The sequence below is a fragment of the Cheilinus undulatus genome, linkage group 1 (assembly GCF_018320785.1).
Source record: "Cheilinus undulatus linkage group 1, ASM1832078v1, whole genome shotgun sequence".
In the NCBI taxonomy this organism is placed as follows: domain Eukaryota; kingdom Metazoa; phylum Chordata; class Actinopteri; order Labriformes; family Labridae; genus Cheilinus; species Cheilinus undulatus.
The window spans coordinates 45,272,877-45,300,206 of record NC_054865.1 but is presented as its reverse complement, the minus strand read 5'-3'; the positions used below and the strand labels follow the sequence as shown (position 1 = coordinate 45,300,206).

General features: G+C 37.9%; 2 protein-coding genes across 6 annotated transcripts; one reads left to right on the top strand and one right to left on the bottom strand.

The window, feature by feature from the left end:
* The first annotated feature begins 6 nt into the window (after positions 1 to 6).
* On the top strand, positions 7 to 17,524 carry ace2 (angiotensin I converting enzyme 2). Its single transcript, XM_041804960.1, has 18 exons — positions 7 to 445; positions 888 to 1,046; positions 1,507 to 1,600; positions 3,634 to 3,777; positions 4,647 to 4,762; positions 4,848 to 4,953; positions 6,670 to 6,767; positions 8,156 to 8,328; positions 8,942 to 9,168; positions 12,072 to 12,216; positions 12,407 to 12,505; positions 13,019 to 13,141; positions 13,243 to 13,421; positions 15,715 to 15,773; positions 15,887 to 15,984; positions 16,096 to 16,212; positions 16,598 to 16,792; positions 16,874 to 17,524. The coding sequence occupies exons 1-18, from the start codon at positions 263 to 265 to the stop codon at positions 16,974 to 16,976; spliced, it is 2,418 nt and encodes an 805-aa protein (XP_041660894.1). The 5' UTR covers positions 7 to 262; the 3' UTR covers positions 16,977 to 17,524.
* Positions 13,268 to 27,195, bottom strand: LOC121521237. Of its 5 annotated transcripts, none has more exons than XM_041805270.1 (9): positions 27,063 to 27,195; positions 26,855 to 26,967; positions 25,232 to 25,328; positions 24,635 to 25,124; positions 22,843 to 22,917; positions 21,718 to 21,846; positions 21,462 to 21,601; positions 20,449 to 20,716; positions 13,268 to 13,398 (listed from the first exon to the last, which is right to left on the bottom strand). In XM_041805270.1, exons 1-8 carry the CDS (start codon positions 27,072 to 27,074, stop codon positions 20,495 to 20,497), a joined length of 1,278 nt encoding a protein of 425 aa, XP_041661204.1. In that variant the 5' UTR covers positions 27,075 to 27,195; the 3' UTR covers positions 13,268 to 13,398; positions 20,449 to 20,494. The 5 variants fall into 5 exon arrangements, with proteins under 5 accessions (XP_041661204.1, XP_041661117.1, XP_041661028.1 ...); XM_041805183.1 differs by lacking the exon at positions 13,268 to 13,398 and adding an exon at positions 16,641 to 16,770; XM_041805094.1 differs by lacking the exon at positions 13,268 to 13,398 and having other exon boundaries at positions 19,987 to 20,716.
* Positions 27,196 to 27,330: the final 135 nt, after the last annotated feature.

The following is a 27,330-nucleotide window of genomic DNA, read 5'->3' as shown; positions in this document are numbered from 1 at the left end:
ATACACCTTATTATGAAAGAGCTCACTGTAACATAAAATGAAGACCTTTATAAAGCTTTTTTCTGTCTATTTTGTTCCTTTTAATACATCAAAGTGTAGCACAGACACCGCTCTATGAAGCTCCCTATCTGTAAATGAAAACTTAGATACACCCTGAGTTATGGCTCTGCTGTCCAAAGGCCAAGGTAACATGAAGGTAATGATACTGTATAACTGAGTACAGTGCCCAAAGCCATCAGAGTCACTTTGAGAAGCAGTCAAGATGTCTGCGAGGATTCTTGTGGCGTTGCTGGCTGTGGCCAGCGTTGTTTCTGCTCAGACAGAGAGCCAGGCGAGGGAGTTCCTGGAGAGGTTCGATGAGGAGGCCACTAAGCGTATGTACAACTACTCGCTGGCATCATGGGCCTACAACACGGACATCTCAAAGGAGAACTCAGACAAACTGGTGAGCATTTAGAATAAAGGTTGTCAAAATTATCATGTTTTTGAAGAAGCATTCATATTGCAATAAACAACAGTATGCAAAAAATATGGAAGCTTTTAAAATCTGTTACATAAGACAAATGTGTAGGAGAGGAATAAATCCTTTAAAAATTCCAGTCTCTTTCACAATTGTCTAAATTGCACAAAAACATTGGCAACATTTTCATACAGAACCTTTGCCAATGTTTTTGTGCAATTTAGACAGTGTACAGGAATTTTTTTGCCATTTTAGTGATAAAAGATCCAGTATTGTTTGCCGAGGCCTTCAATGAAATTGACACAAGTGTTGATATTTTTACCAGTGTTGTATAAAAGTTTAAATTCTAATTCAGAAGTCTTTAAAGTTCAGTTAATTTGAATGAAATTAGTTTTGTAACTGTGTGTGTCTGTTTTCTTTCATCCAGGCAGAGGAAGGAAGCAAATGGGGCAGTTTTTATGCAGAAATGTCAAAAGAGGCAGAGCAATACAACATCAGTGACATGACCAACCCAGAAATCATTTTACAGCTCATATCCCTTCAAGACAAAGGCTCTGGTGCTCTTTCTCCTGACAAAGCTGAACATGTAAGCTCCCTGTTAACCCCTTAACGCCTGTTGTCACATATTTGATACATACTTTTATGATACCTCTATCTAATCAATATGCTCAACAAATTACTCAAAAAAACTCCTTAATACAACCTGATAAATGATAAAAATGCCCTGAAGTGGATTATTAGTTACCAAAAACACATAATGAATGAAATGAGATACTAAAAATATAATTGTAAAATTTTATGGAAATTTGGATTTTTTTAAATTTCAGTAGAAAGTTAAACGAACATTTCAGTTCCAAAAAAAATAGAATTTTCTGGCTATTATTTGTGTTTTCAGGCTTTAAGGGGTTAAATTTCACTCCATTATTTTTAAAGTCTCTTCCTCTGATCAAATACTTTATTTTTTGCTGCTAAAAGAGTTAAACTTCATTCTAAAACAACAATCATAAGTTTCCTTCCTCCTGCTCTGCTTTAAAATCTCTCTACAGCTGAGTAAGGTGATGAGTGAGATGAATACGATCTACAGCACAGCCACCGTGTGCCTCACTGACGACCCTCTGAGCTGCGAGACTTTGGAGCCAGGTACGTTCTGTTCAGGAGGACGGGTTATGTTGACGTGGCCGCCTGCTACTGTCGACCAAAGTCAGATAAATTTAGTTTATGATTAACATGGTTGCCCAGGGAAGGACGATGGCTTGACAAAGATGATCTGTTTTATGTTTTTTGTTACTTTCATTGTAAACTGTAGAAACTGGTTTGAATAAGGTACCGTTGACACTGCAGTTAAAAACAACCTAAGTCAGTTTTTTTGCTCATATGTGACTTGTATGTGATTTTTTTTTTAATGACAGTGTGAACTGCACAAGTCCCATTAAATCTGATCTTTTTATGTCAGATTCAGGCCGATTTCATATTTGGTACTAAATCAGATGCATCTTTTGGAATTCAACCACAGTGTGAACAGCCAAACAAACAAATCGGATATGAGCAAAAGATCAGAATTAAGCATTAAGGATTATTATCATATCTACAGGTAGTCTATATAAAAGGGGCTTTTATTCAAATAAAACATTTTTCATTAATATGTCCATTTTATCATAGTTCATTACTGGGAAGACATTCAAAATTTTCCTTTAACTCAACTATGTTTTTCTAACAACCATAAATACTAATTATCTTTCTGAAGTTTTCTGATTTTTCATCTTAATTTTTTTATTTTTACCAAAAGGATATCAATTTCTGCAGGTTTTTGATAATACAGCAAGTAGATGTCATCAGATATACCTTGCAGGCCTTCAACATTAATGAAAAGTTGTATATTTTTGCAAATTTTTATATTTTTGGATCTCCAGTGCCACAATTTAGAATTGCTGATAGGGCCCCATAAAAGTTTTCAAAGTGAAAGCCCCCTCCTTTACATTTTTGGTGGGACTTCTTGTAGGCAGATGTGGCTTGGGGACATCTAGGAAAAAGCCACTTATGCCAACACTGTATCTCCACCAGGAAATCCACCATTTTGAAGAAATAGTAAAAAAAAATTGGCTTTTTTTTTTAATTTTTTGCCATTTCCAGGGGTCATGTCGGGACAAACTCGTCCTAGGGATTTCATTCGATTGTCTTATTCTTTGGCATACAGCCAGATGAGACATGGATGATAAAATATTAATCAGGAAGTCGTTCTTCGTCAAAGGGCTTGTCCTGGCCTAATTTTTTTTTTTTTTTTCTTTTTTTAAAAATAGGAAGTAGTTTATAAGGCATCTGAAAATTTTCAAATATGACTCATACATGCCAGGTATATTGAGGCTCCATGCCTACACAAAATCATATGGTCATATTTTATACGGATCAAAGTGCCACCCTGTGGGGACAGGAAATGCCAAAGTTTGCTGTATAGGCTGTTTCAAGATGATCCAAGATATCCACATCAAATTTGTGTCAAGAAGGTCTAAGGAAGTAGATTTAGCGTTTTGCACAAATCTGTCTTTTCATCTGATGGTGTTATCTGGGCGGGTGACAAAGTCAAAAGTTACTATTTTGTCTCGCCATACATTTTTGAACAGTCATAACTCTGGCATACATCATTGTATCTGTGACTCTGGCAACAGGAAAGTCATTACTCCTGAATTTCACGTTCCAGTTCCTACATGGTTGGCCAGATTATGCTGAAATCTGCTCAGGCAGTTCCCAGGATGTCGACCTCACACATATTTGAATGGCAAAGGTCTACAACAAAACACATGTCCATGGGTTTTTTTTTTTTTTGTTGTTGTTGTTGCTGTTTGCCATGAAACAGGAAGTTGAATTTTCAAATGCTTAAAACACGTGTAGAGAAATGAAACTTGGCAGAAAGATTTTCATCAGCATGCTGAGATAATTGATAGAATTTTTGTTGATGGGTGTGGCCTATTCGCTCAGTGGCGCCCCAAAACAATAATTGAAAATTCGGCCCTGTCAGCAGGTTTAACCTAGGATTTTCAACATTTGTGGGTATGTGTGTGATGCCAGGACATGCGAAAAAGTATCTCGGACCCAAATCGTTAATCAAACAGGAGGAAAATTCAAGATTTCATAGCTTTAAATTAAAACACTGATGTAAGTTGTACCTCTGTTGTCAGGCCTGGAGCATGTGATGGCTGACAGCAGAGACTACAATAAGCGTCTGCATGTATGGGAGGGGTGGAGGAGAGAGACGGGGCAGAAGATGAGGAAGCTGTATGAAGACTACGTGGATCTGAAGAATGAGGCCTCCAAACTAAACAGTACGTCTGAAAGAAAAACAATGTTTTTTAATGATTTCTGTGAGGATGTTTAAATATATGAATAGCCTGAAAGATTGCTGTAGGATTCTTGTGACAACAGAGTTAATTTAAATCCTTCCTTGACTTCTGTATAATGCTTATACTTTAACATCAAGTTCAAAACATAGCTTTTAGGGTTCTTTAAGAGTCATGTAGATATAAACCAATCAGAGCTGCAAAGATCATTCACTAACTTGTCAGGTATTTCATTAATGGACAACTCTTCTGCTCTCAGATATTATTGATCTGCATCATTACATCTTATTCATGCAACACTGTTGATGCCATCTAAATAATGGAGGAAGAAGAAATAACTTTTATGCAAAAGGGAGTTGATAAAGAAATATTCCATAAAAGATTTAAATAAGACGATGGATTAGGTTGAGCTGTTTACTAGTCTTGGCCAAGGAGAAACAGTGACATCAACACAGTGTGAGGTTGAAGCCAGATTTCTAACAAACCTTAACCTTGATCATAACTCAAATATGATTCTACAGTCTCCACTCATGTTAAGACATTAAGGCGTACTGGAGCCAGACTGTCTCTATCTGAGGAAACAACCTTGACAATTGGAACAAACAGAATTTTATCTAACTCACGTGAGGAGAGACGCCTAGAGTCTCTTCTCCTGACCATATAGCTTGACCTTGGCTTTATAGTGACCTAGAAGAATATCTGTGGAGACACAGAAGTGTTAGACATATCAGGAATATTGGAAATTTTGAGTCTTTAACATTCCCTGTCAAGATTTTTTTTTAAATGGGTTGTACTTGAGTTTGTTTTCTGTCTGTGTGGTTTCTTCTCTGACACGCATAAACTCACATGTTCAGATTTTGAAGACTATGGAGCTTATTGGAGGTATAACTATGAGACCATCGAGGACGACGCTAAGTACAAGTACACCAGACATGAGCTGATGGAAGACGTCCGCGCTGTCTACAAGGAGGTAGGCCTTAAGTCATAGAATCAACCTTGTTTGATTTTTCATAAAATGCATGTTATTAATGAAAGTCATGGATTGTTTTTCATAGATTATGCCCCTTTACAAAGAGCTACATGCCTATGTGAGAGCCAAACTTATGGAGGTATACCCTGGACATATCAAAGAGGACGGCATGCTGCCTGCTCACCTGCTGGGTAAGTTCAGCGGCAATTTCAAGAATTATAACAGTAATTCTTTTCTACAGTGAGTTTCTTTTGAATGACTTTGAACAGCAGAGACAGATATCTCGCAGTGCCAGCCACAGCATCACTGAAGCCCTAAGAATAAACATTTCATTTTAACATAAATTCAACTTTAAATATTTTAACCACTCTTGTGTACACAATTACACAAACAGAGGAGAGGAATACACACCCCTTTGCTAAATTCTAGTGTTTGGAAATGCTGAGTAAATGTCAATATACATTCTTAGTCACAATATTATTTGTTTCCCTTTTTCTTTGTATATTGTAGCTTAAGAGATTTTAAAATATTTCTTTTACAACATAAAATATTTCTAGAAGCAGACTTTAAAGTCCATGTAAAATGATTTAAAACACATCTGTATTTTAGGTTTGTTGTATGAACCACCAGGCCAAATTTTAGTCATGAAAAACATCTCTAAGATTATAAGATTAAGCTCTGTAATCATGAAAAATGAGTGATAATTCAATTTAAAATTCTCATCCTGTATTTAACACTTAGGGATTTCTTAATATCCTGTTATCTGAGTTATGTGAAGTTATGTCCATTTCTGAATCATCAAAATAAAAGTTTTCATTGATGATTGGAGCATTTAATTTTGACAGACTTGGCAGCGCTAACAAAAGAGAGAGATTGAACTGTTGAACTGCATTGAGAGAGACAAAGCCACAGCTTGCTCCAAGTTAAACATGGATTAAAACACACCTTCACCAGATAAGATGTTTGTCCCTGTTTCAAGTGAAAAATAGACAAGGACTCCAACAATTAGCCTGCCCCCTGATCTTATAGTGAATTACGCCTAGAGCGCAGCAGCCTGGCTCAGGGCCAGAGCAGAGAGACAGAAGTCTGTTTTCTGTCACAATCTCTGTTATGATACTTTCAATGGCCTGTAAGCCCCCATGGCTTGTAGATTTGGCAAATTTACCCAATAATGAATAAAAACACCATTTTTAGCTGGCTGCTAATTTTGGGTATGAAGGCCATAACATCGGCTGTATTAAGATAAGCTGCCTAGTGATTTTACATTGTTGTAGTGTTAGGGGGCAGGATAATTCACTCAGCACCCAATGATCTCATGTCCAAATGAAGCCTAGCTACAAAAGTGTTGTAAAACTTTATGATTTTTTAAATCCAAAATTCAGCCACACACTTGACACTAACCTTATTCCAACATATCTATTGTGTTTACACAAATGTTTTGGATTGTACTTTACAGGGACTTTAAAGTGGACTCAGTATTGTTGTCATGAAAGGTGTTGTGTTTTCTTTCTTTCTTTGTGTCATTTTGAAATTATCTGAGTTTTTGTCCTTTTAATGTTGAGATTGTCTTGTGTGTATTTGTTGTGGAGTTTTATTTATTTTAAGGCCCAGTTAGGCATTACAATAATAACTCTGGCTATAAAGCTGGAGTGTGTGGCAACAGTTGACTTGCTTTATACTTGTCTCTATACAAATTAACATTACAAAAAAAGTATCCCATTTTTAGATTTTATAAAAAACTTAATCAAGCCTTGCAATTTATCATTGAGGATGTGGTGGTGGGTCCTGAGTTGGGACCAGTTGAGAACTACTGCTCTAAAACACTGGAAATACATACATCTGGTTGACATGTAATATTGGGAATTACTTTGTATTGTGAAATAAAGATCTTTTTGTTTACTGTTCAGGTGACATGTGGGGAAGATTCTGGACCAACCTGTATAGTTTGTCTACCCCTTACCCCGATAAAGTAGACATCGATGTCAGCGACACCATGGTGGCAGAGGTACGGTTCTCTTAATCAAGCCTTTTTGTTTGTTAAACATGAAACGTGACCAAACATGTATTTATTTAGGTTAAACTGTTGTATAAAAATGAAACCAGTTTTTGAAAATCCTTCTGTCTCTGTCATAACGGAAGTGCTATAATTTGCCAGTACAATGCATTTTCAGTTTTAGATTCTTTTTCAAATTCAGCTTTATTTATCAACAGTCTGGCAGTTACATTCATGAAATAACCACACTGGAAACTTTACAGACTAAGAAACATTTCATAAAATGACATAAAGTCAGAAGTCTTATCTGGGGTAAATTATGTTTTGACCCATTTTAGAAGTAGCTTAGACAGGGACTGTGGTTTACTTTAGCTGCGTAAGCTTTAGCTAAAGCTAACATAGCCTCACTAATTATTACTACATAAGCCAATGTAGATAAGTTAGGGGTTAGGCAAACGTAGTTAAAGCTAATATAGCTATGTAAGCTATGTAGATATTGCTATGTAGCTTACATAACTAATGTTAGCTTTCTGGCTTTGTTAGTAGCACTATTTATGAGCTTTGTTAGCTTTAGCTTTAGCTACATTAGCTTTGTAGCTCCATTCTCTACATAGCTTACACAGCTAATGGAGCTAATTAGGCTACATTTCTACGTTAGAATGTTTTCATGGAGGAGAATCTTTCCTGTAAGCAGACTGTTTGCTCATCTTCAATAAATGTTTTATTATCAGTCTTTTCAGGTTGGCATTTTAAAATTTAACTTTGTTATCCTTTGTGGGTTTTTTTTTTTTTTGCAGTGGCATAAAGGAGCAGAATTGGAGCTTTTAAATTCCTTTTCAGCGCTGTTTCTGCTCCTTTATGACACTTTTTTCTACTTTTAGCCCATTTTCCACACTTTACTAATTTCTGTCACTTTTGAACCCCATTTTCCAACCTAATCCGGCCATTTTTGTAACTTTTCATTGCCACGCTTTACCAATTTTTGCCATTTTTTAACTGTTTTTCAACATTTTCCACTCTTTTTTGCCTATTTTATAATTTTCTGCAGCTGTATACTTCCTTTAGCACATTTTTCTACTAAACACTTATTTTGACAGTTTTTAACCTGTTTTTACTAATTTATCTGTCTATTTTAAATATATTTTTGGCCAGTTTTAACCTGTTTTTATTAGTTTGTCTGGCTAATTTAAACCATTTTAACAGTTTTTAAACTGCTTTTATTAGTTTATATGGCTATTTTATTTGTTTGTTATATGTGTATAAATCTATGATTTATTCTTTTTTCATGTTTTATCTTTGGCTCTGTAAACCACTTTGGCCAATGCTTGTTGTTTCAAAGGTGCTATATGAATAAAGTTGGCATAACTCGAATTGACAACGCACATTTCTTTAAATTACAGGGATGGACTGAGATTCAGCTTTTCGAAGAAGCTGAAAAGTTCTTCATGTCTGTTGGCCTGTACGAGATGTTCGAAAACTTCTGGAACAATTCGATGTTCGTAAAGCCAGATGATGGAACTCAGGTGGTGTGCCACCCCACAGCCTGGGACATGGGGAACAGAGAGGACTTTAGGTACGATAAATCAACAGACATATGCAATTTTCCAGACACAGCAATATAGAATTTAAAAGAAGAACAAAACATACAAAGACTCACACCCTGCTGAGAGAATTTTTGTGTTTATGCATCCTGTCTTGGAGCAATAATCTGTCCATAGATCAGTACATGAGAGCTGTAAAAAGGAAACTGCTGGAACAATGCTGTCAATTAATCTCTGAGTCATTCTTTCCTGCTGATAAAAAACAACCAAAGTCTTTATGCTGTTAAATATTAATCCATCAGACAGCATCAGCATTTATCGTTTTAAAGTTGAAGTTTCTACAATCAAAAAAAACAACAACATGATGTTATGCATTATCAACAGAAAAGCATGAAGTGAAACCTAAAAGTTCCTCGAGTGTATGAAATCTCTGAATGAAACATCCTTTTCTTGAAACCATAGGTTCTTTGTCTTCTAAGGAAGTATTTTATGTATTTTTCTGAACTTTGGCATCAGTGTAGTAATATCTGACTCATCAGAAACATGTGACTGAGCAGGCTGTTTTATTGATAAGGTAGGTGTGATATGGCACCTCAATATGCCCGTGTCACACCATAACTGCTGACATCCTCACTTCTCTTCCAGGATCAAAATGTGCACCGTGGTCAACATGGACAACTTCTTGACCGTACACCACGAGATGGGTCACAACCAGTACCAGATGGCATACCGCAACCTGCCCTACCTGCTGAGGGATGGAGCAAACGAGGGTTTCCACGAGGCCGTCGGAGAGATCATGTCCCTCTCTGCTGCAACACCCAAACACCTAAAGAGCCTGGGCCTCCTGAAACCTGACTTTGTATATGATAAAGGTACATATTATACAGATGATTTTTATCCAGGGAAAGATCAGGTTCAAAACAGCAACATCCAGAACAACTACAGCCCAGTTCACACTCTTTCATTTCAAGTGCCAAAAAAAAAAAAATAATGTAGGCAAAAGTCATAATAAAATAAAGGAATGAACAAAAAGTAATCAAAGAAGCATTGGATTAAGAATTATACCCTCCTCACTTCAGTAGTTTAGTTAAAATCCAAAGCAAACTAATAGGAAAAGATCAGTTCTTTAAACATATTTTATAAGCTCTTATTCATGACCCTAACCCCTACAGACCAGCAACAGAATTAAACCAGGGCCAGCTAAATGCTGTAGCAGATCTCTGCCAGCTGGAGCTGTTTTTCTTGTTGCTAATTAAATAGAACCACTGATAATTTTACTTCTACTGTAGTCTAACATAAGCTGCAGAAATCACTCATTACATTTACATGCACAGTAAGTTCAAGCTGCTTGATTAGTCAACTTGACAGGACTATTGCCCCTGTCCTGACTGGCGCATGTCCACCTCCACTATAGTAGATTTTGATATGCTAGTTATTATAAACCCTCTTCCTGCTGACATAGCTGAGAAGTTAGCAAGCAGTAAACCGGTCAAACATGGACTAATTTTACAACTTTTGTGCATGCACCATGCTTTACTTTTGGGACAAATGAAACACCACTATCCCTCTAGCTCATGGTGATATCCAAAGCCTTACGTAGGACATACACTACGAGATAATTGTACTAAATTTGGGTTAGAATCCCTCCTTTTGACAAAAGTCAGGCCGGATTGTTGGATGGTTCTAAAGATTATCTTGACAGATTTTCTATGGTGTGTTCCTTTCGTTCCTTCTCCGACCTTCTTAGAGGACAACCAGAACTGGTTTGACTAAAGATTATAAATATTAAAGATCCTGCTGTTTGGGGGGAACTCTGAAGAAAGCCAAGCAGGCATGAGCAATTGTGACATGACCGATAGTACTTCCTCTGACAGAGGAAGTACAGTAAACACAGCCATGGCAACGATAGTAAACACGGAGCATAAAGTTAGACAGAGGTCAGAAATGGAGGAACAACCTGGTGATTTGTTGCAACAACATCACTGTTTGTACTAAGTGTCCTGTAAATCATGCCAATATCAAATTGACCAGGGAGGGAGCTGGACTAAGATTGTTGCCCCAGTGGATGAAGTAGCTAAAAAGCATTTAGCTTCTTTACTATAAAGTTGCGTTTCAAGGTTTCAGGTCTCGAAAGTTGACATTGTGGTTGGCTGAATGTGAAAGTGAGTGGTGTGCTGAGTCAGTCATCTCATTGAATGCCACACACTATAAAAAACAAAATGGCTAAATCTGTCATGTGTGGGCTCACACACAGATATTACATGACAACCATTTCAACCTCAAATGGTGACCTTTTGTTGCGTTATGGCTATTTGTTTACAAAAAATGTCACCACCTCCATCGTTGTGTTAACTGAAAATTACCAGTTCCTCTGAAAATGAGACTTAACGCTCATGTGTGTTATGATTACAGTCAATAGCCATGAGTGAGTTGTAGGACTACAATAACAATGGTGGCCTTCTGCATTTTGAGTTAGTATTGCTGGAGTCAGAAACTGGAGAAAGACGTAACATTAATCAGATTTAAGGACAACAGCTTGTGTAAATGGGGCATGCAGACTTAATCACAAGGCTACCAGCTTGTCAAAAATCCATGTCAAGATTAGTTGCATTGATTGCAATTATTCAGGGTTCTCAGTTGGTGCACAAAATTGCATGATTTTTTGTCCCTTTCGGCACACTTTGATTAAGCCACTGCAATGTCTCCCTGCAGGCACAATGATGTAAAATAAGTCCACCACTGTTCCTTAGTGTCTCATTCTACTTTAAAAACTCACAGACAGATCAGTGAACAGGTCAGGTCATTTCCTTTAATATCCATATTAAGTTCCTTTTCCCATGGTTAAGTACTTATTAAATCTTGGATCTACCAATAAAAGCAGGCTTGTATCCAAACAGGAATTCAATTACTCTTATTTCAAGACAAAAAACAGGTTTGAATACAAGACTGTGGAATTTCAAAATTGGTAAAAAAATGGTTTGATAAATTGCAATTAACTACAGAAATTCTGAAATTAATCACAACTGAAAAGTTTTATTTTTTGGCAGCCTTACTAATTTTATTTGATTTAAGCCAAGTTAACCTGACAAACCCAGCTAAACGTCTTATTTCAAGTTATAAAAAAAGCAAAATTTAAGTCTAAACTGTTTGTTGCAAGTGGGAAAATCTTGTTATTTTTTATTGAGTGTCTTAAAATAAGATGTACTGACTAAATCAGTTATAGCATCTCATTTCAAGGCACTTAACCAGTAAAATTTACCATTCACAGGCAGAAAACTCTACTCTCTTACCTTATTATTTGTACAATACTTGTTAAAGCCTCAAAACTAACAAGAAAAGGGCTGAAACTCACCAACTGCAGACACACAGTAGTGAGTATTTGCAAATCTAAGCAAACCAGTGTAAGAATGAGTAACATATTGCTGCATGATATGATAAAAATAACTTCATCACCTGTTGAGCCACCTGTCGGGACCATGACACACCCACAGTCACCTGTTTACCTCGGAGAAACCAGATAACCAATCATAACATAACGTTTGACCCTCTGCTCTCTGTTATACAACCATCTAAGAGGGCTTGACACCAGTGTCATAAAAGGGAGCATTCTCAGTACTTCTGGGTTTTACAGAAAGGTCAATGAAATATCCTTTAAAAAAAAAAAGTGTCCTTTTTAGAAAGCTTATCTTTTTACTTATTAGATTCAAAAACAGGCATTTTCCTGACCCTTTTGTACCATCCTAAATAAAATAAACTTGTGTTCTTTGCCTAACAGAAACAGAGATAAACTTCCTGCTGAAACAAGCGCTCACCATCGTGGCCACTCTGCCGTTCACCTACATGTTGGAGGAGTGGAGGTGGCAGGTGTTTGCAGGAAACATCACCAAGGATGAGTGGATGAAGACCTGGTGGGAGATGAAGTAAGCAGAGACCTCCATTAAGCAGCTTCAGACTATCCACTATTAATGTAGAATGTAGAAAAATAAAAGTTGATCAGCTGTAATAAAGCTGTATAAAGTTGTCTTCCTGTGTAAGTTTTGTGTTTTTGAATGTTGTGTAGACTCAGTAATAGCATCAGTTTGTATTGCTGTGTGTCTGTGTTGTTATCAGGAGGGAGCTGGTCGGCGTGGTGGAGCCTGTGCCAAGAGATGAGTCTTACTGTGACCCTCCTGCTCTGTTCCATGTGTCTGGGGATTATTCTTTCATCAGGTAAAACTCCCTGGATTAAAACCCAGTATCAGAGAAATAAAATGATATACTCATGCTCATATCATCAGCCACTTTGAACATGGACTTTACTTCCCAGTGAGGCTGTCTCAAGCCCAGTTCAGACCAAAGATGAGTTAACACTCGCAACTACTCGTGTCTGGTCGCCCTGAAACTTTCTAACCTCTGTGAGTTTGCTCCACTGTGATTGGAGGAGATAATGTTTCATTTTCATAGCAATGGCTCTCAGAGAGACTCAGTTTAAAGTAATTTATTTCTTAAGTTACTGCACTATAATTCAGACTCTACACAGGGACAGCACTGCACAGTCGCTGTTTTTTTTTTTTTTTTTTTTTTGTGATGATACTGCGTAACATTAAGCTATACGATCACATAGATAGTGATCTGAAGCACTGTTGTCACAGTTCTTTGGTCTGAACTGTTCTGTATAAAAATCAATAGGAATGGAAACAATAGAAACAGGGCCTGAGCGGGCTTTCTCGGCTGTTAACACAGGTACTTCACAAGAACCATCTACCAGTTCCAGTTCCAGAAGGCTCTCTGCAATGCAGCTGGTCACACAGGAGATTTGTCTGCATGTGACATCACAGGTTCTACAGAAGCAGGAACTAAGCTCAAGTAAGGACTCTGGTTTACTTTATTGTTTTACTTGGTTTTTGTGCACTTACATTGTATAAAGGCAGCAGTGACTTACCATCATCCTCCTCATCATCTGTCAGGAACATGTTGGAGCTGGGCAGGTCTCAGTCCTGGACTAGGGCTCTGGAGACGATATCTGGTGACGTCAAGATGAATGCACAACCACTGCTGGACTATTTTAAGAAGCTTCATGATTGGCTGAAGGAGGACAACATGAAGCACAACCGCCATGTTGGCTGGAAGACAGAAGAAGACCCCTGTGAGTACAAGCGGAATATGTTTTTTTTTTTTTTTTTTCTTTTAAAAAGATATATTTTTGCTTTTTATGCCTTTAGTTTTAGAGAAGAGGGCAGCGGATAGAGTAGGAAACAGGGATGGGAGATTGGTGAAGAGACATATGGGAAAGGAGCTGCAGGCCGGACTTGAACCCAAGTTGCCCGCTCATGGGGTGCATCCTAACTACTAGGCCATCAGCACCCCTACAATGAGCCTTCTTCCACAGAGCCTTCTTGTTCTTTTTAGATTAAATGGTTAATAACACTCTTTTAGCTGTAGGGTAACTCTAACTCCATGTTCTTCAATGGAATTTGTACAACTTTGGCAATCCCCAGGAGAAAATGGTTTGTTGTAGCCTACAGTATACATATAAAACATAAAGAAAGCAGAAAACAAACTTACAACAATGAAAAAAACATAGGAGAACTAAAATAAGATATTAGATCTGAAAAGAAAGCTCATACTAACAGGTTTTAGTATTATTGGATCTCAGAGCTGCAACCAACATAGTTGACCACGCTACTCAACCAACTAGAAACAGGGTGGGACTTTCTGGCACGCTTCTAGATTGGTTTAAATCCTAATTAAAGGACAGGGAGGATTTTGTGTCTGTAGGTAACTTTGAATCTGTGCAGACAAAAATTGAATGAAGAGTCCCCATTAGTTACTCTGACATCCAACATCTTTTTTTTTTTTTTTTTAATCCCTTCTCAGTCAATTTTTCCATCATTCCTGCAGCTATCTTTAGTATTAGCCACCATAATGTTTTCCACAGTGCATTGTGACAGGCTGTGACAACCAATGGCAGGGTGTTCTATTGTCAGGTCATTCTTTGCAAAAAAAAAGGTGCACGTTGCAATACTTTGAAACTGGATGAGACAGCCTGAGGAGTTTATAATGGAGCAAAAGAGAAACAGAGACGCTGTGGTATGTCCCTCTGTGTCACTGCAGACAGGAACGGCTTTGAATAATTGCTCTAAAGAAGCAAATTCCAAAAAGTGCAAGCATTTTTTAAAATAAATATGTGAATAAATTTGAGGACTTGTCACAGTATAATTACTTCTCCCCTATTTGGTCCTCAAGAAGGCCTTAGTCGTCAGTGTTTACTGTGGGAAATAAATAAAAACCTTTCAGTTTTAATTTCCATTTAGTTTTGTCTTTATAGTCCCATAACTTTTTTAAAATTCAAGTGACATTATTTTAGCGGACCTATTCTTAAATCCCAGATTGTTCTGAAAATAATAATAATAATAATACATGTTTAAAGCGTGACTGTGCACCACAGGGTTGATGCTTTTCAATCTTTTTAAGACAAAAAGTCCAGGCAACACAGAATGGTTAAAAACAGCATAGGGCTCAGAGGGATAAAGCCAGCCAGTCACTTCAATTAAAAACCTCTGAGCAGGCCAGACATCTGGGTGTTGTCATGGATTTATACCTACATTTTAAAAACCTCATAAAAACAGTTACAAAGTCAGCTTCTCATTACCTAAATATTTTTAGGATTAAAGGACTAATGTCCCAGCAGGACCTTGAAAAAATTGTCCATGCATTTTTTTATCAGTCAAGTTGACCACGTCACAGTATCTTTACTAGACTGTCTAAAAGTCAGGCAAATTCAAAACTCTGCTGCTCGAGTCCTCACTAAGACCAAGAGAGTTTACCATATCAGTCCTGTTCTGAGGTCTACACTGGCTCTTTGACTCTCAAAGAATAGACTTTAAAATACTCCTGTTAGCTTCTGAATACATCAGTGACCTTCTAGTCCAGTATGGGTTGGTCCCAGTCTGTGGAGTTATGGGATTTCTACTGTTTGAATCTGGATAACTCTCTGCATTGAGACTGCCTCCAATGATGACAATCAGACACCTGATTGTCAACACCTGAGGGTACCAGAAGCTCAAAACAAGAGTTAACAGCATACTAAGCTGTTTGGCGTTGGCAGAAAAGATCTCACAAATGCATGTTCCTTCCAAATGTGGCATAATTTAAAAGGGAAATAAATAGGCTTCCCATCAGTACAAGATATATTGCCAAGAAGCATTGTTTTAACACAGAAATAATCTACCCAACACAAATTTCCTTACTTTTTGCGCTAAGTTTATTTCAAGAGATGGTATTCAGATTTGTTGGCCTGGGGCATTTTATGTATACAAAAAAGAACGCGCTTGGTTCATGTTCAAAGCATGTGATGACTGTTTTTAATGGAATATGAGGCATTTGTTAAGAAACTGAGTTATTTTGATCTAAATTGATAACTGGATTATTTTTCACAGACACCGAGAATTCCATCAAAGTGAGACTGAGTTTGAAGGCCGCCATGGGCGACGAAGCTGTGAGTATTAATCATTTTAAACCGTGCATAACATATGAAATCAAGCACATATCATGTGAACATTGGTGAGTTCTACATAAAGGGAAATAATAATCAACTCAAATGTGTTTCAGTATGTTTGGAACGAAAATGAGCAGTTCCTGTTCAAAGCTACCATCGCGTACGCTCTGAGGCAGTATTACAGCCAAATGAACAAAACCATGGACTTCACGTAAGAATAAACCTCACAATAAAAATATGAAAATATACTGAGCTTTGTTTTCCTCAGACTTACTTTAGTCAGCACATTTTAATGAGAGTGTCTCTTTGTTTGGACCTGCAGATCAGAAAATGTCATCACATATAAAATCACTCCCAGAATCTCCTTTGAAATGGTAGCGACAAATCCAGGCTCTCACGCCACATTCGTCCCAAAGAAGGATCTGGATGCTGCCATACGGTGAGACTGGAGCTTCTTTTTTACTCATACATTATTTTGTAACCTCTTTTAAGATTCTGGATTTATGAAAAGAACACCTTTAACCAAAGATTTCTTTAATGGTATGTCGATTAGATATAGATATATGTTACCAGATGTTAAAAAGAAACTTAATAGACATTAATCACAGTGAACCTTATTCCACTCATATGTGTGAGCTCTCGGTCGTGTTTGACCATCTGATCATAGATAAATCGTTAGTGTTGACCATTGTAGTGTCATGAATAATTCAGTTTCCACAGTGCGAGCTGACAATCCACCACATCTTTTTTTTAATGGGTTTGTACGTCCAGCCTATGTCATCTTGTGGGAGTAATGATGAACCCGTTTTCATTCTGAATCCCAGGATGAGCCGAGGCCGTATCAATGAGGCCTTCCAGTTAGATGACAACACACTGGAGTTTGTGGGAATCCCACCAACGTTGGCCCCTCCTGTGGAGCAGCCAGTGGAGGTGTGGCTGGTGGTGTTTGGGGTGGTCATGGGAATCGTGGTCCTCGCAGGAGTGTACCTCATCATCTCTGGTGTCAAAGAGCGCAAGAAGTGAGTTTCAGTATTTGATGCCTAGTTTCACACATTTGTGTTAAAACTGTGAGTCATGTTGTGTTTCCTTTTTGTCTGTAGGAAATCTAGGAAGAGCATTGTGGAAAATCCCTACGATTCAACCACGGAGGGAGAAATTAACAAAGCCTTTGACAACAGTGAACACGAACAAACAGGATTCTAAGTCCAACACTGATGGTTCAATGTGTACAGATGGAAATATTACTTCATACTGGAGGCTGACCCTCACAGACAGTTAATGTGTTGTACATGCATTTGTTCAACGATCATTTTATCGTTCCTAATCACTCTTAATGCCTACTTAGAGAAAGCTTTTCTCATTCGTGTCAGACTCAAATAATCAAAGTTTATCATGAGCTTACTACAGTTAAATTCAGTCCTTTATTTTTAGACCTTTTTTGTATTGCTGTCTAGGTTTGCTTTTTTAATGATAATGGATGTTTACTTTGTGCTCAATGTTTACTTTAATTAAAGATAACTGCATAATATATCAAATGTTTTTGGACAAATCTAACTTTACATGAAAGAAGAGGTAAATGCTACACTTTAAAATGTAAATATGACGTTTGGAATAGTTATTGAAGTAAATGGTATCACTCAAAAATATTTCTAAACATGACTTAAACATAAACGCCTTTAGAAGTTAGCTTTAGTTTTCATTTGTTCTTCTTATCCAGACAGAAACAATTTTCAGTTTAATTAAATATGTTTCCAAACACGTATTAGTTGTGATAGGTTATAAATTGTATGTGCTGTGCTGCTTCTTTCAAAAGATACAGTCATTAGTAAGTGCTGCTTTCAGATGATGGTTTTCACCACAAAATTTACATTTTTTCGTCCTTACAATCATCCCATATGGTCCGTGTTGTTACCATGATTATAGAAGCGCTAGCTCAAATTAAGCATAAGATCATCCACCATAAGACATTACTTTATAGTAATCTGTAAAAAGCTTTGATTGTCAGAGTTTTTTGTAGCTTTTTCATACTTTTATTTTAATGTTCATGATGCACATGTGATATAAAGGTACATAATGGAATTACATTAAAGTATACCAAAGAAAGTATTCAATTCTTTTATTCAATTTATGTTCACACTTATCGTGATACATTCAATTATTGTGTAACATAGAAGCAAAAAAAGTGTAATAATGTATAAAAAGTGTTGAATAAAGTTGTTATAACATTTCCTGTTCATTTTTACTTCTTTGAAAAATCTTTTTGATTATTTTGAAAATTTAGTACTCACTGAAAATAGAAAACAAACACACAAAAGCATCATCCTGAATTAGAGATTGACGTGTGACATATGTCTGTGATCTTCTGCAATAGCAGAGTTTGACATTTTAACAATTGTATAATAATGTCATGTTCTTGATTATATTCACGCATACAAGAAGCCTGGGTGAGCTTAGTCTACTTAAAAAGTCTTTTAAACTTTGTCAAAAAGAGACGTCTGACCACTAAAAGAGATATTGTTGAGGTTGGGTTGTATGAAGTACTTGGCAATAGTAGTGGCATTAGCCTGCAGAGATTTCAGTAAGCATTGTCCCTACAGACAGGACAGGCTTGGAGGAGCGAGGCTATGAAGCTTTACAGATGGGTATAGTTGCTCTACATAACTGAGTGAGTTTGAGGTAAAAATGGGACAAAAACCATGCTGGATCAATTGTATGCTATATTAAACATTTTGGAAGTGTTTTATTATTCAACCAGAAAGCTCTGTGTCTGGTACTTTTTTGCAGTGCAAGCCTATCTGAACAGCTGTTTGGGTCTGTGGGCTTTGTCCTGCAGACAACAAACTAAACATAGGTATTTCAGCTCAGTTTTCCATTTCAACAGCAAACACAATTTTTCATAATGTTAACTTATGGTGCTGACTGTAGTTTGTCTAATTAGTAGCCATTAGAAGGAAAAGTGACAGCCATAAACTTAGGTGGATGATACATTTTCATTCAGCCCTTCTGGTTGTTCTCTAATTTATATTCAGAAAGTTGAAGAAGGTCCCTAAACACTGGTGTTTATCAAGGCAGGGAACTCTGGATGGGGAGTGATACAGGCTGCAGGTGTCTGAGCTGCTATCCTCCATCAGAAATGACAACAGTAGCTCAATGCATGGGCATGGGCTTAGTTTACAAACCTGTACCAGCTAGAGGGTGACACGGGAGAGGATTTTCAGTCCCGTTCCATCTCACTCCCACAGAAAAAATCTCATCCTATCCCAGTCCCATTAGAATAACTCCTGCCTGAGCATCAAAACTGCATGTGCAAATTTATACATAAAAAATGGTCTGTTGTTATGGTGGTTCCCACTCTGGCTGAATTTTTTTCACGTCCCATCCCAATCATGTGATCGACTCTGGGAAACCTGAAAAAATATTTGCCTCTAATACTAACAGGTAGGTCAGCATTTCTGCTGCCAACTATTCTCCACTTAAGCGTCTCTCATTTTCTTTCATCTCACTCAGTCTCCATCTGTAGAAGTTTCTCTTTGTTACCTGGCTGATAGATGTTTCCACTCGTATCAACAGGAAACAGCACTTCATCATCACCTGAGTCAAAATCGCTTACTTTATTTTAGTCTTAGCTCAGTTTTTTTGTTGTTGTCTCTGATGAAGCCCATAGACTCAAACAGCTGGTTATGCTGTAGCCCATAGCCGAAGATTGCATTGCATTGCAAAAGAGTGCAATTGTGCAAGTTTTACATTTGAGACATGTACATTTGAGCCGGTGTCCTCCTTGAAGGGGCAACATTCACTGAAATCACTGGAGGCTAATGGTATTACTAATGCCAAGTATCTTATACAAACCCAACTCAAAAATGAATTAAGATTGTTTAAAGTGCTTTTGACACTGTAGGTCACACTTACCCAGTCACTCCACATTCACACACTGATGCCGGAGGCTGCTACGTAGAGTGCACATTTGTGTTAACAAATCCCATTCATAAATTCACACACCACTGACACAGCATGGGGAGACCTTTGGGTTAAGTGTTGCTCAGGGATTCATCGACGTGACATAAGGGACTGGGGATCGAACCCCTGACCTTCCGGTTGAGAGATGACCAGCTCTACTGATCCACAGTCAGCTCTTAAATCTGCCCCTTTGGTGCTCCTCTAGTTTGGAGATCCAGCTTTGGAGTTATTAAGGAGGTCAGAAGCACTCAGAGGGTTCAGTTCATTAAAAAACTTTATTTAATCAGGACTACAGACTCAAAAACATGCAAACAAGTTTCAGCTGCACAGGCCTTCATAAAGCCACTGAGCTGCCCTTTAAAGATTTAAAACCAGTCACATGATCAGTAATAGTCACATGATGAAGTAAATAGCTTATAGTCCTTTTTATCTTCCTGGGATTCATGTATTCACTCTGATGTTAAGTTTACTCTCTTTAACTCTGTAACCTTTTGATTTTTTAAACTTGTAGCTTTAAAAAAGTAAGGAATATATGATAAAAACTTGATCTGACATAATTCTTAGTATTATAAAATGCTTGTCATTTAGTTTACTTCACTGAACAATGAAGTTTGACTCTAGTCTTCAGTATCCATTATTGAGTCTTTTTAAAGAGAACATGTTTACAAGAGTTGACTCAATTTAACTGGGCTCATACAGCACCTGCTTTTATTTTTACCTGACTTGACTGAGAGCTGGAAATCCTCCTGAAGGAAGTGACTTCGTCACGCCGATTTCTGAATGATGAAGAAGAACGACTGGTCTTCACTCTCTCCATCTCGTCTCGCCATTGTCACTGACTGTGAGTTGACGATTTGGATGAACCAGCCTTGATGCAGCGCTGACTCAAACTTTCGATACGTGCTGTCAGATTTCATGAAGAAGACGAAGGAGAGGGTGTTCTCGTCGCTCCTGGAGATTTGCTTCAGCCTCTGCTTTTCATAAGTCTGAAACATCAAGCAGAGCACAGGGAGCAGTTTAATATTTTTTTAAATCTTAGAAAAATTAAAAACATGGGAGACCACAGACATAACAGCAGTTTGAAATTATTTTTTCTTATAATCCTCAGAATTCACACACTAAACAACTAAGCCAGACTGTGAGGCCACACACCTGCCACCTGTAGTAGTGATCTCATGGTACAGGTTTCACAAACATGAGCTCTCACAGGAACTCTCATGATTAAACATGGCTTTAGAAGAAAAACGAACATGGAGGATGATCGAAACCCTCAACTGGCCATCCTGGCATGCATTATAGTTGCAGCAAACATTAAAAAAATAAGGGAGAATGGGGTGAAATTCTGTCTGAGACAGAGGTAGACTTGTTTTTATGTATAACTGTGCAACATCCAGTTTTATGATTACAATTCCAGGTCAGGGAGGCTCTGACTTGATAAAAGCACTAAAAGCAAAGGTTTTAACACTACAGACTTGAGAAGCATTTGGACAAATAATTGCAATGAACTTTTACTTTGGACATGCTGACTGGATTGTCGGAGTGGGCAGATCTGGCCTTAGTCAGGCTTAAAACTGTGTACTGTGCCATCCTGATGATGAGCCTAGAGATTTGAGTGCAACATTTACGAATTTAGCACCTTTGACTATTTTTTACGCAGTATTTCAGGGTTAATAAAATCGAATCAGATAAACTGAAACAGAAAACTGAGATGAAACAGAAGATAATCATTACCTCTGACCGTAGCAGCACCCTCTCTCCTTCCTTGCAGCATCGAAGGAAGCAGTTTGAGCCGGTAAAGTTCAGGACAACAGGCTTTCCCTTCATGAACCAGTTCATGTATGTTGACTTGTACGAGTAGATGGTGATTTTCTCTGATGACAGTCAAAGTAACATTTTAAATCATGTACATGCTGAAAGTAAGCAGATAAACATGACACTCTGATGATTTTTGTGACGAACAGTTGTGATGCTGCTCCAGAGGACAAACCTGGATTCGGTGAAGTGTGGACGGTGTTCTGCAAACAGAGACCTCGTAGGTACAGGTGAGAGGGGGCGTGTCTGACCGTCCAGTCTGCATGTTTTGCCTGCTTTAAACCTGAGCCGCTTCCTCTGGGCACTGCATGTGTTTGATTAAACAAATAAGAAGAGAACACTTAATAAATTGTTGTTTTACATTTTTTAAAAAACTATCTTTTAGTGGTGTCAAAATTTATGATTAACAAGAGGAAGAGTTTAAAAATGTGCATAGATTAATTTCACTCTGATTTCATCATATGACTGTCAACAGAAGCGTTGTTAATTTTGATGAGAACGGAACAAAAATGTCCTTTGCTCTGACTTGTTATTGTTTATTTATTCCAGTGATCAGCTCGGTCAAAGATTGATTAAAAAGAGAAACTCTGCACTCAGTCTCTCCTTTCCCTGTGCCTGTCTGCATCTATGCTCAGCTGTTATTAACTGATATCCAGCTGAATCTTATTGGCTCCCACAGCACTTTCTCTCAACATGGTGGTCCATTCAACTATAACAACCTTCTCCCTGCTTGCGTAAGTGCTGATGCAACACACTGCTGCTGCTGGCAAAGCTCTGCCTCCACCCCAGCCTCCTCTTTTATAGCATAAAGCTTGTTGCGACCCTTGTATTCAGATTATGCTACTATGGAACTAATTTTATTGTATTCAATATGCATGATAGCTTTGTGTATTAAGTCAGGATCAGCCAATCAGAGACGTTGCTGTGACAGTCTAGGATTGTGGGTAATGTGCTCTTGAATGAGATCTTGAATAACTGATTAGTTGACTGGTTGGTTGGTTATTTGGTTGGTTGTTGTTTGGTTAGTTGATTGCTTTATTGGTTAGTTGATTGTTTTATTGGTTAGTTGATTGCTTTATTGGTTAGTTGATTGCTTTATTGGTAAGTTGATTGTTTTATTGGTTGGTTATTTGGTTGGTTGGTTGATTGGTTGGTGGATTTTCTTATTGGTTAGCAGATTGTTTTATTGGTAAGTTGAGCGGTTTGTTGATGATTGGTTGATTGATTGATAAATTGCCTCTGTGGCCATCAGTATGCTAATGATCTTGGTGGTCACATGAGGATTGTTAGAGTCACTGACCTAGTTTCACCTGAAGGCATGTCACTCGCGGTGATTCAGGTTTGCTACAGCCACATAATCCTGGGACATTTGATCCTGTGTGAAAGTGTTGACAAAACGAATGAACCTATGGGGCCTCAGGAACATGTCCTGACTAGAATAGGTCATTGACCAGGTGACCACCCAGAAAACAAGAACACTAGTGGTCAACAGAGGCTTTATTTCTATCCCTAGAAAGAATCAGGGTAAGGAGGGGACCTCAACCAAGTCCAGTACCCCTTGGATCAAGCTTTGGCAGGCACCGCTTTACCTACAGGGGGGCATCAGTTAAAACACAAACTCCTTACAGGTGCAGTAAAACTTGAAGTTTATGATAAATTTTCCGTACTCCCTATAAGTTTGTGTCATCAGTTCATAAGTACTTGTCTTGTTGCTGGAAAATATGTAAACAGATTTTTTAAACCCTTTACTTTTAACCACATAAAAATTCAAAAGTGCATAAATCAATTTAACAGTGCATACATAAAAATATGGTTAGTACCAGGGCTAAGGGATGTACAATTTTTTTAAATTGAATATGTATAAATGAGTAGCAGTCATCACAGAACATGTGATGTTGGTCACATGACTTGAGACACATCATGCTGCCACTTTGTTGTTTAATGGATGCCAGCATCCGGCAGATGAAAATATTAAGGGCTGAAAAATATGCCTATTACCAAAAAGTAAATAGTAAATAATTATACATTATATTTGTGTTACCTAAAATATACATGGAAATAATCCTTTGATATAAACTCAAATTAATATAGACTAATTTCACTCTGATCCACTTCCGGTTTGGTGCTGGGGTTGTTAATCTATGAAAGGCAGCACATGGCTAATTTAGGCAGTGAATATTCATGTGATCAACGTGGATTATGTCAAACAAAGCCTTTCTCTGGTGGACTTTAGAGCTACTGAAATCCAGATCTGTAGTGGACTTTGGTGAGTGGGTAAATCTACCTGTGACAAGAGAGCCATCCATGACAAGAACTGTACTGAACTGTCCACAGTGGACAATTTTGTCTTTTTTTGGACTACTCTAAATAAACCACTATGGTTGGATTTTTCGGTTACAGTTGAGATCATCAGTTTTTGAGGGCTGATATGGGATAAATGAGGGTAGGACTTGATTTTTATTTGTAATGTGGAGTTTTGAGGTGGTGTCTAGTTAATGGAGATCTGGTTAAATATTTGTATGTACAATTTGTTGGTGTTGTCGGTGGAGGGCGTCATTTGGCTGTTGTTAGCTGCTGAGTTGTAGTAATGGCTAATGTGCAAACAGGCTAGAGCTAATGTGAAGCTACATGTTGTTGTTGTTCATGTGATAAACTTAGACATATGTTGTGCAACTGACTGCATGTGTGTAAGGAACAGCTCACAATTTTCATTGTTTTTTTAGACAACTTACATAAAGACAAATAAAAGAATGTCCTCTCACAGAAATTTCCAAGATCCAATAAGTAAATGTGTCAAGCAGGCTGTAATGACAGGGTGATAATTACTCTGATTTATCATCAGGTTCAGTTTTTACTGTCTCCACTTTATGTCCGGGTTGGAAACAAAAATGTGTCCCCAGTCCCATTTTAGCAGGACTAGTCATGCTTTAGTTTTTCCCCTCTTTTTATACCAGGGAAGATTTAAATCAAAGCCATGGCCTTGTTGTTCAAAGTTTGATATCTTACATTTTCATAGATCTTTGAGGATGTAGAGTGTATAAATAGCACATTGTAAAAGTTACAAAATATAATAAAGTTTAGAATATACTCACCGAGCACCACCCGACTGGACTCAGACACCACCACCACATCATTATATATGCATCCTGTCCCGTTACACCCCCCACAGGGACTGTCACTGTCACAGCTCCGCCCTTTCACCACAGATATGGTGGTCTTCACCATGGAAATGACGAGCAGATCTCCTTCCTTCCCACTGGCCTTGTTTTTAGCTGGGCAGCCATCCACTTCTAAGTCCCCATTCTCCCCTCCTCCTCCACCATCCTGCCCTGCTCCATTCTCCTCCTGCCCAGCTCCATTCTCCTCCTGCCCCGCTCCATTCTCCTCCTGCCCAGCTCCATTCTCCTCCTGCCCCGCTCCATTCTCCTCCTGCCCCGCTCCATTCTCCTGCAAATCTTCCTCCCTCTTCATCTCCATGCAGAAACTGAGTGTTATGGTTTCTTTGGAGACAGGACGTAAAATTTCCTCATCCGGTGAGGGCTGTGGCGTGTGCTTCTTTGTATTGCCAGTCTTGTGCACCGTCTAAAGAGTGGGAAGGTGAGAACCAAATAAAGACAGTACAATAAATATACACTGAAGAGATTCTGAGGGTAACTAGAACATAACTCTGTAGAAGCCCCTGAACCCACCAGCATTGGATTTCCTTCAGCCAACATTTGTGCTAACTCATCAGGTGTGAGATCCTGCAGGTCCACGCCGTTTATCTGCATCAGTTTGTCTCCTCTACTGAAAAAGAGACAAAGCAAACTCAGGAGCGGTGTTCTTAAGTAGATTTAGTTATGACTCAATATCTTCAGTGCAGACTCTTTTGCATGTCTGATTTTTTTTTTTTTTTTGTTTAGTGTGATGGAGAAAAGACACACAGATCCGTTCTGTGATCAGAGCTGATGTATTTGATGTACTGTCCACTGCAGAACTGAGGTTCATCAGATGAGCAGATGAAATGAGAGCCGTTTTACTGCGATATGGGCCAGTCAAAAGAACAAGCGCCAGGACAAAATGAAGGAGTAGACATGTGCAGCTCCAGTACTAACCTGAGTTATACAGGCTGCTGCTGTAGTGTTTGAACAACAGAACTTGTCAGCGGCTAAAACTCATGCCGATACCTATCTGGAGACATGCAAAATCATCTTCCCCTGCTGACAGCAGCTTCCAGTCCAGCTCTTTGCTCTTGTTTAATAAAAGAAATGTGGTCAAGGTTTGATAATCTACTACAGCTGCATCCAAGCTATTCACTCCACCAGCAGCCAGCGTATTCACCAGCTCACAGTTCAACTCCAACCCACCTGTTACCATTGTAAAATCATACCTAGCTGTTTTCTGCCCTTTTTTGCCACTTCTATCCCATTTTGCTGTTTTTTTCCTTTTTATGCCACTGTTTTACTAATAAACACATTTTTTGCCACTTCTTGCTCATCTTTGCCCATGTTTTGTCACTTCTCACTCGTAACTTTTGTGCCACTGTTTTTCCATTTTACCCCAATTTTTGCCATTTTCTCCCATTTTTGTTTCTTGTTTTTTGGCAATCCTTGTTCCTTTGAATCTATTTATGATGGTTTTAACCCATTTTTGCCACTTTTTACTCATCTTTGCCATTTCTTTAATTCCTGTTTCAACCTATTATTGCAGCTTTTAGGCCATTTTGCCCCATTTATATCCAGTTTAACCTGTTCTTTGCCACTTTTCACAAATATGTAATTATTTTTGATTAAAGTTGTCTCAGTTTTTTCTGCTTTATTATCTGGCACCCTGATGTTTGTGTAGATCATGGCTTAACTTTAAGTCTGACATTATTTTCAAAATGGTTTAGTTCAATGTGCCCCTCCACAATATTAACAATTCCAATAAAAAGGCAATTCTGTTTGATGAAAAGGAGTTTACACTTTGAAAAGGCTCTACTGTACTTCAGAATTTCTAAATACAATTCTTTTTTTGTTTATTTTAATAACAGTAGTTATTATTAAGCTTAAAAATAAAATAGATATCAAAGCTTAACTTTACAATGGACCATAATTTCCCTGACCTTCATGGGCCCCCAGCTTGGCCAACATTCCTCCTGGATATGTTGATATTATTAAAAATCATTTTCTCTCTGAATCTATTAAAGTTTCTTTTTATAACATCCTCTAAATTTGTTCTTGAAAGTTCTTTATTATGACAGTTTTAAAACTTGAACACTTATTAAAAATGACTAAAAATAATGATTACTAATGTAATTATTAGATTATTCTGTCCCAGTGTGTAACATTTACCTGACAAACATTTTTTCTCCTTTTCTGCTCTTCACCACATTTTCCACTTCATATTGATGCTTTCCTTCATGGATATCATGGACGATGAGCACGCCTCCTCTAACCAGAGAGTCCTTATATTTAAAAAGAAATAAATCATATTTATTAATTCAAAATCAAGTTAAAACCACCCTCTTATCATTTAAAATCAGTGTATTTCATTGCCCACCTTGCTTTCCATGCTGCCAGCCGTGTCTGCTGCTGTAGAAGACGACGCAGGTGGAAGTGGTACTCTTTTAAAGCTTTCAGCTTCTGCTTTGCACCGGCAAAAGAGGAAGCAGGGATGAGGGGTCACTTAGCACAGTGAAGAGGAACTGATGTCAGGAGAGGAAGTGAACGGTGATTTGTAAGCGTACGACAGAAAAGGACACAGAGGATGATTTTATTTGAAAACAGAACAACTGTAAGAGGACAAGAGGTGTCCTTTACTTCTGATC